Source organism: Heterocephalus glaber, unplaced genomic scaffold (assembly GCF_053883595.1).
Source record: "Heterocephalus glaber isolate CG9 unplaced genomic scaffold, H.glaber_assembly_v1.0 deba00000071, whole genome shotgun sequence".
Classification (NCBI taxonomy): Eukaryota; Metazoa; Chordata; class Mammalia; order Rodentia; family Bathyergidae; genus Heterocephalus; species Heterocephalus glaber.
In genome coordinates, this window is record NW_028258137.1 from 278,086 (window position 1) to 293,596 (window position 15,511).

The following is a 15,511-nucleotide window of genomic DNA, read 5'->3' on the forward strand; positions in this document are numbered from 1 at the left end:
CTGAGCCATCACGCCGTAGCTCAGTCTTCAGACTACCTGTCCCCGAGTTTGGGGCACGGCATTCACTCCCTCTGAAGGCCAGTCAGCCACCTGTGTGCCCAGCTCTGAATAGCCAGCCACTTCAGACAGATACGGGGATGTGCCAGCTCACTCCCGTGGTACATCCAGTGCACCCTGAGCCAGCCCCTCCTGCTCTCCACCAAGTCACTAGGGCTGTGGGACTAGAGCACAGCTGCAGTCACCATGACGGGCTCCCCACAGGGCAGAGCAAGAGTCTGTCCGCACAGCTCCCTGAGCTCATTTATTCCTTGGCCTGGGGGTTGAAGGCGGCGGCCATGCTGGGGCTCCTGTGTCGTGAGTAGGAACCCCAGTCAGCCTGCTCCTGAATGGTCCTCTGCTCCTCGCTCCCCAGGGAACTGCAGCTGGTCAGGGTCTCGCTGGAAGCCCGAGTGACGATGATCTGTGGGATGACACCTTTCTTCTTGGTCGATTTCTGCTTCACATCAGGTTTCTCTAGAGGGAAGAAAAAACCCAGGCATTTAGTGGGTGGTGGGGCCATGTCCTCCACAATGCAGCCATGTGGGCCAGAGGAGAGGAACCAGGCCATATTAGCAGGAGAGGTGCTGCACAGCCCCAGTGGTCCGCAGCTTGTGGATGCCGGACACCCGCTATGAGATGTTCATGTGCCACCAGCCAGCTGCGGGGTGATGGGCGGGACAGCAGTTCTGCCAGGGCAGTTCAGAGCCCCATGCCCAGGTTCCCAGGATGCTCTCTGGCCCAGTCTCCCCACATAGGACTCTACTGTATGCTTTACTGCGAGCTCTAGAGATGGACCTTCTGATGCCGCCGTTTCCGTGTATTTTCTGGGTTATGAGAAGTGGAGAGCAGCAGCGGGTTGGGCGACACCATGGTGCCAAGGCGGGGGCAGGAGGGCATGCCCTGGCCTCTGTCAGCACCGCAGAGGCCTCTGAGCAGAACAGCTGGCCACGTGCTTTGTAAAAACACGATTATAGCCAGGTGTGGGGGCACCCATCTGTAAGCACAGCACCTGGGAGGCTGAGGCAGGAGATCATGAGTTGGAGGCCAGCCTGGGCTACTTAGGGAGACCCTGTCTGGAAAAACTAAGAAAAAATTCTCAAAAACAGTTACACTGGCCAAACAGTTGTGCAGGACGCTTTGCCTGCTTGAGCCCTTGAGGGCTGGCTACGTGGTAAGATGAACTGTCCCGGGTGATGACAGTAGTGGTGTTTATTTATTTATTCTTGTACCAGGGCAAGACCCAGCACTGGCTCTGCCTGAGCCGAGCCCAGCCCTGATGGCTTCACTGAGGGTAAGTTCTATGCCGGCCGTACTGAGCTCTCCATTAACCGTAGACCACGATGGCACAGGGTGTAGTGAGTAGATCCCTAGGAGCAACATTTCATGGAAACTGAGGCCCAAGGAGCTAAGGCACTGCCCAGGACCAGCCATCAGGATGGGAGAGGAAGGCATAGGGACACAGCCTTCAGCCTTGACCGTGTAGCACAGATGTGTGTGGCCTGTGCTGGGCACCCGGGCTGTCCTTTTGTGTCTCTATATGAAGCCAAAAATCACGTTTCACCATATTCTGTATTTACACTAAATTGGCAGATTTGTTTTTACACTGATTATAAATCATCTTATATGGTAAGCCTTTAAACGGTTATGAATGTTTTTAATTCGGATATTCAGAAATTTAGTAGATATTCAGTGGTAGGGTGTGCTTAGCATGCACCAGGCCCTGGGGTCTATCCCTAGCACCAAAAAAATAACTAAGTTAATGAAAAATATCCAGACACAGTGACACATACCTCCAAACCCAGCTGCTCAGGAGGCTGAGGCAGGAGAATCACAACTTTGAAACCAATCTGGGCAATTTAGATCCTGTCTCAAAAAAATACATAATAAAATAATGGATATTGACTTAAAAGATCACACATGCTCATGTAAACGTAACAGTTCCCCATGATGAATGTAATCATTGTGTAATCCAAACATTACTAATACAAAATTTAAAATGCACAGCCATGATTCTCATCCTCCCAAGTGCCTGCACTCACACTGTGTAGAAGGGTGTTTTCCACCCAGCACCACGGTGGGCTGTGCCCGGGATCTGCGCACAGCTGGCTTCTCCTCTGTCCAGGGGCCCCACCCTTCATGCAGCCAGCCCCCTTCAATGTGTAGAGTGTAGATTATTTCAAGTGTTTAAATCCTTTTCATTGTTTTGCAAGGCAGGCAGTGGCACAACTGAGCTAAATCCCCAGCCCTCTCATTTTTTGAGACAGCGTCTCACTCTAGTTCAGGCTATCCTTGAACTCGCAGTGATCTTCCCCTTCATCCTTCCAGTGCTGGGATTTCAGGGGTGCACCACCACAGCTGGCCTCCAAACAATTAGAAATGTGGTTTTTTGGGGCCAGGGATTTAGCTCAGTGGTTCTGCCACCTGCCTCGAAAGCACAAGGTCCCGAGTTTGATCCCAGCTACCAAAAAAAAAAAAAAAAGAAATGTGTATTTTTTAGGGTTCCTAATATATACCATCTGTACTACTGTTTGTTTCGTTTTGTGTTTTCCGTACGAGCAGCACAGGCAGCACAATGGAGGTTGGGAGTCCACTCCCCACCCCGCACTTGAGTTTGGGCAGCATCCCAGGGCCAGTCCTCCTTCCACTGCTGCTTGTGACTTCATCAGAGTGAACTCGGGAAGCCAGCACCCTGTCAGTCATTCCTGTCAGCCTTATCTAGAGACCATGGAGAGGCACCAGGCTGGGATGCACTCCTTAGAAAACAGCTGAAAGCCTGATTTACCTGGGCATGCTTTTTACTTTCCTGTCACCCCAGCACCATTTTTGTTTGTTCCATTTTTCTCAACACAGACCTCCCCTGAGCACTTCTTCCTGTGATCAGCAATAAATGTAGCTGTTTTTCTTTCACCGTTGGATGTGCCCTTGCACTTCTTTTTTTTTTTTTTTTTTTTTGGTACCAGGGATCGAACTTGGGTCCTTGCACTTGCGAGGCAGGCGACGGAACCACTGGGCTAAATCCCCGGCCCGCCCTTGCACTTCTTTGCTCATCTACACAAGAGCCTGGAAACTGTCACATCCATCCCACAGTATCACTGGGGGTTGAACTTAGGGCCTTGTCACCGAGCTACACCACAGTCCTTACATTTTTTATTTGGGGACGGGTCTATGCTAAGTCACTAAGATGTCCAGATTTGAGTCAAACTTGTGATCCTCCAGCCTCAGCCTCCCGTAGTGCTGGGATTACAGATGTGCACTACCACACTTGGCTACTGGGCTGAATCCAAGGCCTCCAGTCTACTGGGCAAGCAGCCTACCATTGAGCTGCACTCAAGCACTCTGTGCTGGTTTCATTTTCCATTACTGCACCACAAATGGCCACAAACACAAATGAGCGGCTGAGTCCACACCATGTTTAATACCTCAGTTTCCATGGAACAGAGTCTGGGTGTGGCGAGACTGGGGCTGAGCTCCCAGATATGGCTGGGGTCCTTTGCCAGCTACCCCAGGGGTAGGCAGAATTCGATTCTGCTGGGGCCAAGGACGGAAGTCCCGTTTACCTGTGGGCTGTGGGCAGGAGCTTGTCCTCTGCCTGCCAGAGACCTGGTCTTCCGAAAAGTCTCAGAGCAGCGGATCTGTTTCATGTCACTCTTTGGCCCCTTGTATATGTTACAAATATTTTTGATCATTTTTAATTTGTTCACAGGGGGTTGGGAGAGGTTTTAACTTTTTTTTGTTTTGGAGACAGTATTTCACTATGTAATTCAGTCAGACTGGCCTTGAACTCCTGATGTACCTAGGCTGGCCTCAAACTCACGGAGACCCTCCTGCCTCAGCCCCCCAAGTGTGGATTACAGGTACAAGCCACCTCGCCCACCCTAAGTTTTAACTATTGATGTAGTCAGGTCCTGCAGTATTTCTTTTTTTTCTTTTTCGGTACTGGGGATCGAACTCGGGTCCTTGCGCTTGTGAAACCACTGAGCCAAATCCCCGGCCCCTGCAGTATTTCTTTGGGATTGCTTTCTCAGGCTGAGGAAGGTGTGCCACATGGGGAAATCAGATTAAGGTTTACACCTTCCTCTTTATCTTCTCACTGTGTCCATCTGGAAGTCATCTCAGTGCATGACATGAGGCTGTGAAGTGTTAGACAATCTTCCTAACAGTATTAATCATGTAATCCCCTTCCCTTTCCCACTTGTTTTTGGTGCTAGCTTTATCGTATACCTATTACACACAGGCACATCTTTTTCTCCATTTTTTCTATTTCATTGATTTTTTTTTTTTCTTGTTTGTTTTTTCAGTACTGGGAATTGAACTCAGGGCCTCATGCGTGCTATCCAAGCACCACTGAGCTACATCCCCAGCCCTTTTTATTGTTTTGAGATGAGGATGTTACTAAGTTACCCAGGCTAAGCTGGAACTCGAGATCCTCCCTGCCCCAGCCTCCTGAGAAGCTAACACCACAGGTGTGCACCATTAGGCCTGATATAGAGGATCAACACTACCAGTTGATCTTTTCTCCCATTAAAACCAGATTTATTATTATTATTATTATTATTATTATTATTATTATCAGGGTTTTTTTGAGACAGGGTATTGCTACGTAGTTCAGCTCAGGCTGGCCTTGAACTCATAACGATTCTCTTCCTTCAACCTCCTGAGTGCAGGGATTACAGGCATTCATCACCATACCCAGCTGAAACTACATTTTATTTATTATAATTTTTGAGGCTTTTAAAATTATTAAAATATGTGTACATTGACAGAAAATTGAAGGAGTTCACAACAATCCATGCTCCTCTGCTCACTTCCCTGCAGCCACACCATGCTGACCACAGGGCAGCCTGGACACTGGGGAACCGATGTGGCCAATGTGTGCACGGGTGGAAAAGGATCCAGGGCCTCTCGCTGCCTCAGCAGACCCTGTTCCCGCCCCATCCTGAGCTCTAGTACCGAGGTCCACCTCCTCCTCTGTCATCTAGTTAAGCTAAGGCACGGAAGGGCACAGCTGAGACCTCTGGAGTCAGGCGTTTTCCTCAGTGCTGGGTTGAATCCAGGGCCTCACTGTCCCAACCAAGCTCTCTGCCACTGGGATACACCCCCAGCCCTTTTTATTTAGTTATTTTTGAGACAGCCTCTCGTGAAGTTGCCCAAGCTGGCCTCGAACTTTTTTTTTTGGTACCGGAGATTGAACTGGGGACCTTGCGCGTGCGCAGCAGGCGTCGAAACCACTGAGCTAAATCCCCAGCCCAGGCCTCAAACTTTTGATCCTCCTGCCACAGCTCATGAGTAGCTAGGATCCTAAGGATGCACCACCACACCTGGCCCCAGCATGGTATTTTAAAATAGCTGACAGGTAGCTGGGTGTGGTAGTGCACACTGAGTCCCTGCACTTAGAAGGCTGAGGCAGGAACATTACCTGGAGTCTGAGGCCAGCCTGAACTACATAGCGAGGTCCTGTCTCAAGAAAACAAAAAATAAACAACAACAACAAAACCAGAATAAATAAATAAATAGCTGACAGAATATCTCTTAGTTTGTTTCATCTTTTAAAAACTTTATTAGTGTTTGTTTGCAGTGTACACTTACATTCATCATGGGAGTTTGGGACACGTCCATACACATCTTAAATCATTTGCTTCTCCCTCCCCTTCTCTATCTCAGTTTATTTTTCAAGATCCTCTTGTAACTTAGCATATTCCACCTCCAGAACAAACTTATTACAGAAATACTCAAATACACGTGAAAAAAGGATATTACGATATCTATATCTGCACCATGCAGCTTCAATCAATATTAGTCTATCTTCCTTTTTTTTGGTACTGGGATCAAATTCAGGACCTTGTGTTTTCGAGGCAAGTGGCGGAACCACTGAGCTAAATCCCGAGCTCCGACCACTTCTTTCTACTGTTCTCCCTTTCAGGACATTTCACACACAGGGAGTCATTAGTTGTGGTCCTGGCTCCTTTCCCTGGGCGTGGAGTTTGGGGTTGCTCCACAATGCAGCATGTGGCAGGGGCTTGTTCCTTGTTCCTGTTGAGGACGTTCCATTGTTGAAGGAACCTCAGCCTTCACCATCTGTCTTGAAACCGCATCCTCACAGGGTCCTCACTGCTGTTCTCAGCAGCCCAGGCTGGCTGAGAACTGGTGATCCTTCTGCCTCAGCCTAAGTGCTGCATGCGCCATTTCACCTGGCTTATTTTTTATTTTGAGACAGAGTCTCACTAAGTTCTTCAGGTGAGACTCAAACTTGTAATCCTCTTGCCTCAGTCTCCCAAGTCCTGAGATCACAGGTGTGCGCCTCTGTGTCTGGCTTTCTGCTTTCCCTTCATGTCTGCCTTCCAACCCTTGAGGGACACTGCGTGACAGACACTGCTGGTGCCCTTCCAACTGACAGTTCTCCGCTGGCAGAGGTCCTGTCCCCTCCCCACCTCCTGGCTCCACTGGTCCCTCAGGAACTTGCAGAGCTGAGCCCACCCTAAGAGGCTGGGTGGGCCCAGGAAGGGTGGCCTGGCCAACAGGCAGCAGGGAGAAGGCTCTCAGAGTCTGCACGTGACACCCAGAGCCCTCGGGCTCCCCAGGGGTTATAAAGGAAGATGTCCTGACACTGAGGATGACAAAGGCCTTGATGTCATGGCTGTGTTGCTGAGCAACTGCTCTGGATGCCTGTTTCTGACCCTTCCTTTGAGCCCTTAACCCTCAGTGAAAGTTGCCCTAGCTGGCTTTTCTTTTTTTTTTTTTGGTACCGGGGATTGAACTCGGGACCTTGCGCTTGTGCAGCAGGCGGCGAAACCACTGAGCTAAATCCCCGGCCCTGGCTTGGCTTGGCTTTTCTTTTCTTTTTTTTGGTACCAGGATTGAACTCAGAACCTTGTGCTCACAAGGCAGGCACAGTAGCACTGAGCTAAACTCCCAGGCCTACCTAGCTGGATTTTCTGTAACTGCGGGTGGACGCATCCAGAGAGTTGGGTAGCATTTCCCATTGCTCTCCCATTGCTAACCCTTCCTGCAGCCCTTGACTGAGTCAAGCTGGGCCTCTCACCCAAGCTCAGCACCTGAATTTCAAACTGCCTCCTGCTGCAGCCCTTGCTGATGCCACATGGGTCTCAGTCTGGGCTGATCCTGTCCCTTCAGGCCAGTACTCCTCCTGTCACTCTTCCACGCCGGACCCCCAATCAGGCCATGTTCTGCCCACATCTCAGCAGAGAGCAGCTTCTGCCTCTCCCACCTCCCGATCCTTCTAGAATTCCTGTCGACACTGTCTCCAGGTTCCCACCTGGTTACAGCCACGGCCTGGGACAGGGTTCTCCCTGAGCCCTTTGCTTCCCCTACTAACCCCAGTTTGGGGGCCAGAAAGACCTTTCCAAGGCACAGATCCCACCACACCTCCCTTTTAAATATTTAACAGTACCCAACCCACAGGATAATATGTACTTGGGCTTTTCCCTGTCTTTTGCGGGGGCTGGGTAGTGAAGCTTGAACCCAGGGCCTTAGAACTAAGCTATGTCCCCAGCCCGGTTTTATTGTTTATTTTGAGACACGGTTTGTCTAAGCTGCCCAGGCTGAGCTCCAACTCGCCATCCTCCTGCCTCCGCCTCCTAGAGTGCTGGGATTACAGGTGTCCGCCACCAGCTCAGTCTCATCAGGGCCTTAGGAAGGGACCCTCATCACCCCATCCCCGAGTGCCTCGACGACGGTGCAGGCCTCCTGAGGTCACGTCCCTTCCAACGAAGCAGAGGGCTGTCCGTGTGCAGCTGTCGCCGTCGCCCGGAGGAGGGTGTCCGAGGGCTTCCCGGCCTCTCCGTCTGCCTGTCTGGACTCCTGGGACTGCTTCTCCATCAACTTGTCCTTAGACTTTGCAAACGAATAGGAGGAAGCCTTCTTTTGCTCCTGCTCCTCACCTGCAATACACGGGTAACGAATCAGACCCGCTGCTTACTGAGTCGGGGGCCGGCGCCCACTCTCCGCTGCCGGGGAGTCCGGGGAACAAGGGCAGTGGCTCTTCGGGCGGCGGCGCCGTTGCCTCTCCTGTCACCGGGCTTGCTTTTGGAAAGTCCCATAGGGGAGCCCACCACCCCGCGGGCGCCGTCCGTCCGCGACCAGGCTAACTCACAAAGCCCACCCTCGTTGCGACGCCGGCGCCGGTCACCACGGCAACCCCACGCCCCTCGAGACCCGGAGCGTCCAACCTAGGGCAAATGCGGTTCTCGCGCGAGAGCAGGGCGCGCTACCGGAAGTGGCGGCAACCCCGGAAATAGCAGCCGGGTCCCTCTGGTCGGAGCGAGAGAGTCGCTGCGCTGCCCCGAGGGGTGCGCCCCGGACCGGACATGGACGGTAAGGGCCGCCGCCCAGCTGGGGCCGCGGGTGGTGATCCGTAGACCCCAGACCCCTGATCCCGACCGACTCCCGGCACCTGGGCCTCGACAGCCGATCCCCACCCGATTCTGATCCCGCGAGCCTCGACTCCGATCCCGATCCCCGGGGCCTGCACTCCTAATGCCGTCCTGGACCCCAGCCCCCTCCTCTGTCCCTGGCCCTCCATGCTTTCCTTCCTGCTAGTTCCATACTGTGAATAAATAGCGATATCCTCTTTGGCCTGTGGGGCCCTGGAGTGTGGGGTCAGAGGGTACCAGAAAAGGTGACAGTTGCACCCTCTGACCTCTGCACACCACCCAGAGAAATAGCAGTGACTCAACCAAAAGCTGTAGGTTCTTACTGCCCAAAGTTTGCCTGACAGTAGCTCTTTGAGATGGATACGGAGACAGGAGGCAATCTACTTCTTAGTCCTCTTCCACTTCCGGGTGCCCTGAGCTCACGGATCCTAAAGAACTAGAAGAGCTAGCTGTGGGAACACACCTGTAATACCAGCACCGGGGAGGCTGAGGGAGGAGGATCTGGAGTCCAAGGCCAGCCTGGAGTACATTGCAAGACCTTGTCTTAAAAACAAAACAGAGAACTAGAAGAATCAATGGCAAGATGAAGGTACTTCCAGTTGCAAAAATGTTTTTATGAGTTTGTGTGATAGACCTTTTTATTTTATTTTATTTATTTATTTTTATTTTTTTGGTACTGGGGATCGAACTCGGGTCCTTGTGCTTGCGCAGCAGGCAGTGAAACCACTGAGCTAAATCCCCGGCCCTGACCTTTTTATTTTAAAAAAATACCTTTTGAAATGTACAAAGCTGTGAACCATGCCATTGTTGTAAAGGAAATGTGTAGGAGCTCTGTGCAGATTGAATAGGCAGCGCCTAACTTAACTGGCCCCCCCAAAGCCTGGTTTGGTTCCCCACAGCTCACTTGACTCTTTTAGGGGACTTTTCTTAAGGCCAGTCAGGCTCCTTTGATCCCGCCAAGGTCTAGATGAGAGCACTGAGGGTGGAGGCAGGTCTGGTCAGGTGGGTGGGCCATGCCTGGGCAGCACCCCACGCCTGGTGACAGAGTTCCCGCTGACATTGGCCTTGACCAGCACCTGCACTGAGGCATGACGGGTTGGTGGCTGCTGAGCTCGTCTGAAACCCAGGTGCCACCTGGGAGCCTTGGTTGCATCTCTGACACTTGGTTTGCATCTGGACTGCTGGGGTGAACCTTCTTGGAAGCAGGGTTGGAAACTGAGTAGACCAAGCTCAGTCTCATCCACCTGGCCCTGAGTTTTGGTGAACAAGTAGCAAGTTCAGTCAATGGTGCATTACTTGATGCAGTCAAGCAGTGGATAGGGAAGGTGCTCTGAGCCTGATGCGGTGGCTTAGAAGTGGCAGCTGCCACCAAGCCAGCTCTCTGATGGCCAAAGGATTGTCACCTTGCTCTTTCAATTTATCTTTGGGAAGATAGAGAATATGAAAGAGAAGACTGTCAGGTGCTAAACATTAAGCTGGGAAGAATTCCAGGGTCTTTGGTGAAGCTGCATTAATTGTAAATCACCACTGCAGGTTCTTACCGTGTGGGAGAGAGGGCTGTGCGAAACCCTTGTGTGTTCCCCGTCTCATCCTTTGTGGGTGGCTGTGCCATCCCGTGTTCCCAGTGAGGAAAAGGTTTGGGGAGGGTCTGTGTTGGCTTGAACCCTGTGGCTGATAAGGGACCAGGCCTGGCAGCAGCCCGGGTAAACGCCATCCACAGCTGTGTTCCATGCTGCCTTCCAGTGTCTGTGGGACCTTCAAGTCTGTCTCTCGCTAGAGGCACCACTTGTCACGTTCTTAAAGCCCTCAGACCATTTCCTCTGTCTTTGCAGATACGCTGTTCCAGCTGAAGGTATGTGCCCAAGGACTGTTCATCCCAGCCCTGCCCTGCTGGTTAACAAATGAAAATAAATGGAACAAATCCCCAGAAACATGCAGATTCCCAGAAACAAAGTCGAGGGCAGACTGTAACCATTGGGTGACCGCCGCACAGGGTGCAGATTGCTGACCCAGGCAGGATCATGGAGTGGCCGAATGACATGTTGGCTCTTGTGTTCCACCGAGTAGAAGCAGATGGCTCAGGTTGCTCCATGAAAGAGTGTTACCTTCAAGAAGTACAGCTCAGGTCTATGCGCATGCCTGGATGGTCTGCAAAGCATTTAAAACTCCCTCAAATCTGTTAAAGTCTTTTCTTTTTGTGGTGGTACAGGGGATTGAACCCAGGGCCTTCACCCTGAGCTACATCCCCTTCTTTTACTTTGAGACAGAGTCTCAGTTGTCCAGGCAAAGCTTGAACTTATGATCGTCCTGCCCCTGCCTCTCAGAGAGCTAGGATTGCGGGCTGCTCTAACATCCTGGGTTGCAGTCATGTTGGAAGTATGCTGTTGGTGTGCTGTCTGTAGCTGCGTAGTGGCCCAGTGCTGGTCCTGTCACGTTCCTTTAGAGCTTCCCACAGTTGTCATCCAGGATCAGCTTCTTCATTGCTGGTTCTGAGATGCTGAGTGGGAGCGAGGGGCTTAAGCTGTAGGACACAGCTCTGAAATATTCTCATGGTACCCCAGGCTCAGTAAGATGCTTTTTCTGTGGGCAGATGGCCTCACTAGAGCTGTGACTGTGGGAGACCGTATGTCAGGGCCCACAAGGTTGTGAGCCTGTGACATGCTGGTGGCCAGGCCCATCTCTGGCTTCAGACTGGGGTGGCCAGAGGTGCTTTGGGAATGCTTATGTCCCTTCCTGTTGGTGTTGGTGGAGCAATTAGGCCTTGGGGAGATGGATGTGCAGTCTTCTGTGAAGAGACTACTTCGAGGAATACTACCTGGAGCTCTGTACTGTTGTTTGGGGGCTGCCCTGGAGCAGGTTCTCTCTAGTCTCTCCTGAGCTGGAAGCCCTTCTGTGAGCAGCTGTGGGATCATTGTGGTGCTGTCACCTTGGCTCTAGGGGATGGTTGGGATTGGGTTGTTCATGGGGAGGACAGGATTTTAGAAAGCCTGTCGTGGCCCTGTTCTCCCAGAGATGAGGCGTCTCCTTCCTCACGCGGTGACCACCTTGCAGCCCAGGGTGCCCTCAGGACACACACAGGCAGGGCCTGAGAGGGCTCCCCAGATCCTGTGTATGTGACACGGGGGTTCTTCCAGTTCACAGCGAAGCAGCTGGAGAAGCTCGCCAAGAAGGCAGAGAAGGACTCCAAAGCTGAGCAGGCCAAGGTGAAGAAGGTGCGTGGCCTCCCTGGGTCCAGGAATGCTGTTTTTACCCTTAGTTTTCTTTTCTGTTTTGTTTTGACGTCTTTCCTCTTTTGTGTCATGATTTGAATCGAGCAGGCACGCAGGAGCAAGATGGCTCCATCTTTAGCCTGTTGGTTTTCTCTGTCCTCCGTTTATATTCCTTTCTCACACCCTGAGCTTACTTCATCCTGAGTTGTTGGGAATGGGGTCCAGCTCTCCACCATGGTCCTACTGTTCCTCCCCGCTCTCCTGCAGAGCTGGGCCTGGGGCACTGGAGTCTGGCAGAGGTGCAGGCTGCCCTCCAGGGAGTCCAGACTGGAGACTCATGGGGCCTCTGCTGGGAGAGGCCAGAGGAGGAGAGAGCGGTGGCTGCTTTGGAGACTGAGCCAAGTCTGTGTGGCTCTTAAAGTGGTCCTTGTTGGGCTGGGGATTCAGCTCAGTGGTTTCGCCGCCTGCCGTGCAAGTGCAAGGGCCCGAGTTCGATCCCCGGTACCAAAAAAGAGAGAGAAAAAAAATGGTCCTTGGTGAAGGAGCCTTGTGGTGTGGTTTGAGAACTCCTCATCCAAACTCCGAGCTCCCAGACCAAAAGGACACGGGCAGCTGACTGTAGCCTGAATCTCCGTGCTCTGTGCCTTTCCTGCCTGCGGCTGGGCCTCCAGACCCTGAGTGCTGCCCATGCTGCTCTCTGGGGGCTTGGAGCCCCTGCAGGCTGCCCACTGCCACCCTCTGTCCTCAGATGCCCGTTCCTGTGCGGGCCTGGACCTCCCCATCCTGGGGATGACTGCAGGGCCCCCCCAGAACAGGGGGCCGTGACCACCCAGGGACCCACGAGTGCCCCTTGGTTCTTAGGCCCTGCAGCAGAAGAACGTGGAGTGTGCCCGGGTATATGCAGAGAATGCCATCCGCAAGAAGAATGAGGGTGTCACTTGGCTGCGCATGGCATCCCGCGTGGATGCGGTGGCCTCCAAGGTGCAGACAGCCGTGACCATGAAGGGGGTGAGTTCAGGGCTTCTGGTGACTGGAAGGGGCAGTCCTGGGGCCAAGGGAACCCGAGTCTGCGAGAGCCATGCTGGCACAGGCAGACACAGGCAGGCTCGGGAAGGCCTTCCCAGGTGAGGGCCACACAGCTTCCATGAGCCACAGAGGTCACGTCTGACCCTTTGGTTCCGTAGCAGGGGCCCTTGGGAGCCCCCTGTGCTATCACTGGGTCTCCTGTGCATGTGGTTCAGCCTGTAGCGTTTCCTGAGTTGGCACCTCCTGGGCCTGTGGGTGACCCTGTGCCCCTCCCCTCCCCTCTCTGGACCAGGTGACGAAGAACATGGCCCAGGTGACCAAAGCACTGGACAAGGCCCTGAGCTCCATGGACCTGCAGAAGGTGTCTGCAGTGATGGACAGGTTCGAGCAGCAGGTGCAGAACCTGGATGTACACACGTCGGTATGTGCCACATGGCCTGCGGTTGGCAGTGCATCAGGAGGGGCAGCTTGCTCCCCAGGGCCGCCCAGGGCCCTCTGAGTGCATCTCTGGCGGGGCTGGGAGAGAGGGTGGGCACTCAGCCTCTGCCGGAGGAGGCCCAGGTAATCAGAAGCACAGGATGGAGCAGAAGATGCCCCAAGGTGCAGGCACGGAGGCCTCCCTGTGGGGCACAAGGGTACAGAAAAGGCATCCTGAGCAGAGGCACCGCACGGGTGGGGTGGGGTGGGGTGGGGTGAGTCCTTGTGGCCCAGCCCCACTGCCCTGACATCCCCTCAGGTGATGGAGGACTCCATGAGCTCGGCCACCACACTGACCACACCCCAGGAGCAGGTGGACAGCCTCATCATGCAGATTGCCGAGGAGAATGGGCTTGAGGTGCTGGACCAGCTCAGCCAGCTGCCCGAGGGCGCCTCGGCTGTGGGCGAGAGCTCTGTACGCAGCCAGGAGGACCAGCTGTCGCGCAGGTGGGGTCCTGAGCTGTGGGGGGCTGCGGTCTGTCCTCGTGCAGCTCAGTTGGGGGAGGGCTCTTTGCTGCTCCCGGTACTGGCATCTGTCATTAGTGCTATTGCAGGACAGTCTTGTGCTGTGGAGACCCGGGGCATAACAGTGGCACTGGGGCGGGACTCTGGCTCACTTCGGATGGGGTGCAGTGCTTCCGAATCCCTGCCCTGCCCATCTGAGTCTTGCGTTGCCTCCTAGGTTGGCTGCCTTGCGGAACTAGCTGCCCACCATACTGTGACATCTCAGAGGCGTCTGTCCCCACCCTGCCACTCTCACCTTCTGCTCCTCTCACCACCAGGCCTGGCAGCCTTGGGCTGATCCTGCTTGTCCTGGGTTGAATAGTGGGGCTGTGTCCTGGAGTTGATTTGGCACAGGTGTGTGTGGGTAATGTCTGTGACCCTGGGCTCCCCCGTGTCCCCTGCTGGGGTTGTGACTGCTGGCCTGCCGCTCCCTGCGGCTGGAGGGATCCTGGCCACCCCACTTGACAGGCAGCTCCCCGACACCCCCACTGCCCTGCAGGAGAGGAGAGTGGACCTGTGTGTCAGGGACATCGAGTGCCACCAACACCGCCCCAGGGCCTTTGTGGGAGGGGCCCCTGCCCTTCCCCTGTCCATCCAGCCTAGGCCCAGCCACAGCTGCCAGCTGCTGGCCCTGCTTAGCCTCCTGCCCTTGCGCCTCAGTCCCTGAAGACAGTGCCGTTGCCTGGGCCCCTCTCCCTCGCGTGGCCCTTCTGGAGGTACCGTGGAACACTGGGCCGAGCTCTGTGTTGCCCACATCACTGACTGAGGTGTGGGCTCCTGTGGTGGCACCACCTCCTTTCCTGATGCCTCTCCTTCTGTGATGCCACCATGTCTGTCCTGCCACTAAATGACAGGTGACCTGGGCTGCCACCCGCCCACTCCTCAGCTTGGAAACCTCCAGGGCTCTGTGAGGACGGCCTGCTATGTAAGGGGCAGCTGGGCAGACGGAGAGGGCTTTGGGCACGGGCTGCTGCTTTGGGGTTTTTTTTTCCTGTTTCCTAAAGTTCACTTCATGTTCTTGAAGCTCCCAGGGTTTTTGGGTTTTTTTGCCAAAGTAGAAAGCAGGTGGCCTGCGGGGTATGGGGTCCACCCACGTGGCACAAACATGTGGGCTCTTCCCAAACACACCATGTTTGGTTCTTGCTGTCTGGACCTGCAAACTGGGGTGGTGGGGCCTGGGTGTTGGGGTCCAGTTGCTATCTGGCTGTGGCCCTTTCAGACCCCATGCGGTGTTGTGTGGGGTGCTGGCTGGGTGGGGTGTGGGGATCATCAGAGGGCGGCGTGATCACCCTCATCCTAAAGTGCTGTTGGAAGTAAATAAGTCCATCCTTGAAAACTCTCTCAAGTTTTGCTTTGGTGGCCTTGGCTGGGCAGGGGAGCCACAGGTGAGACCCAGGTACCTCCTCCCTTATCCCCAGGCGAGGAGTTGGAGGCTCAGTGCAGGCAGCAAGGGTGCATTGCAGTCGTGTGATCGATCACTTTTTCAACTAGCATCGGCCTTGCTCACATTGTGTTCAGCCAACATGGCCTGTCCAGTTTAGCACCTGGTACCCGGTCTCAGCACAGCATCACTGCCCACCCTTCAGGGCTCTGGCCCCTCTTGTCCCTGCCCAGCCCGGTGCGGCCCTCATTGTGCTCAGTGGGAATGGTGTGGAAAGCCCAAGGGCACATCCAAGGCGTGGGCCCTCAGCAGGGAGTACAGCTGCCAGACACGCACCACTGTGTGCCCTCTGCACAACCAAGAGCCACGCATTCATGCCACAGTGTGATGCATAGCATCGAAGCCCTTCTGTGCAAAAACCCTTCCCAGTTAGCAAAACTAGGTGTCCTGCCTCAGCCCGCAGGACCCTGTATGTAAGTTTTCCC

The 15,511-nt window shown here is 54.0% G+C and overlaps 2 protein-coding genes across 2 annotated transcripts; one reads left to right on the plus strand and one right to left on the minus strand.

Moving 5' to 3' along the window:
• Positions 1 to 300: 300 nt before the first annotated feature.
• Spata33 (spermatogenesis associated 33) lies at positions 301 to 8,257 on the minus strand. The gene is given in 4 exon segments (XM_087208316.1): positions 301 to 513; positions 7,038 to 7,050; positions 7,741 to 7,937; positions 8,226 to 8,257. Coding segments are annotated over 3 exon segments (360 nt in total). The 5' UTR covers positions 7,876 to 7,937; positions 8,226 to 8,257; the 3' UTR covers position 301.
• On the plus strand, positions 8,193 to 14,981 carry Chmp1a (charged multivesicular body protein 1A). Its single transcript, XM_004842634.4, has 7 exons — positions 8,193 to 8,370; positions 10,262 to 10,281; positions 11,564 to 11,641; positions 12,500 to 12,646; positions 12,957 to 13,085; positions 13,401 to 13,588; positions 13,824 to 14,981. The coding sequence occupies exons 1-7, from the start codon at positions 8,364 to 8,366 to the stop codon at positions 13,843 to 13,845; spliced, it is 591 nt and encodes a 196-aa protein (XP_004842691.1). The 5' UTR covers positions 8,193 to 8,363; the 3' UTR covers positions 13,846 to 14,981.
• Positions 14,982 to 15,511: the final 530 nt, after the last annotated feature.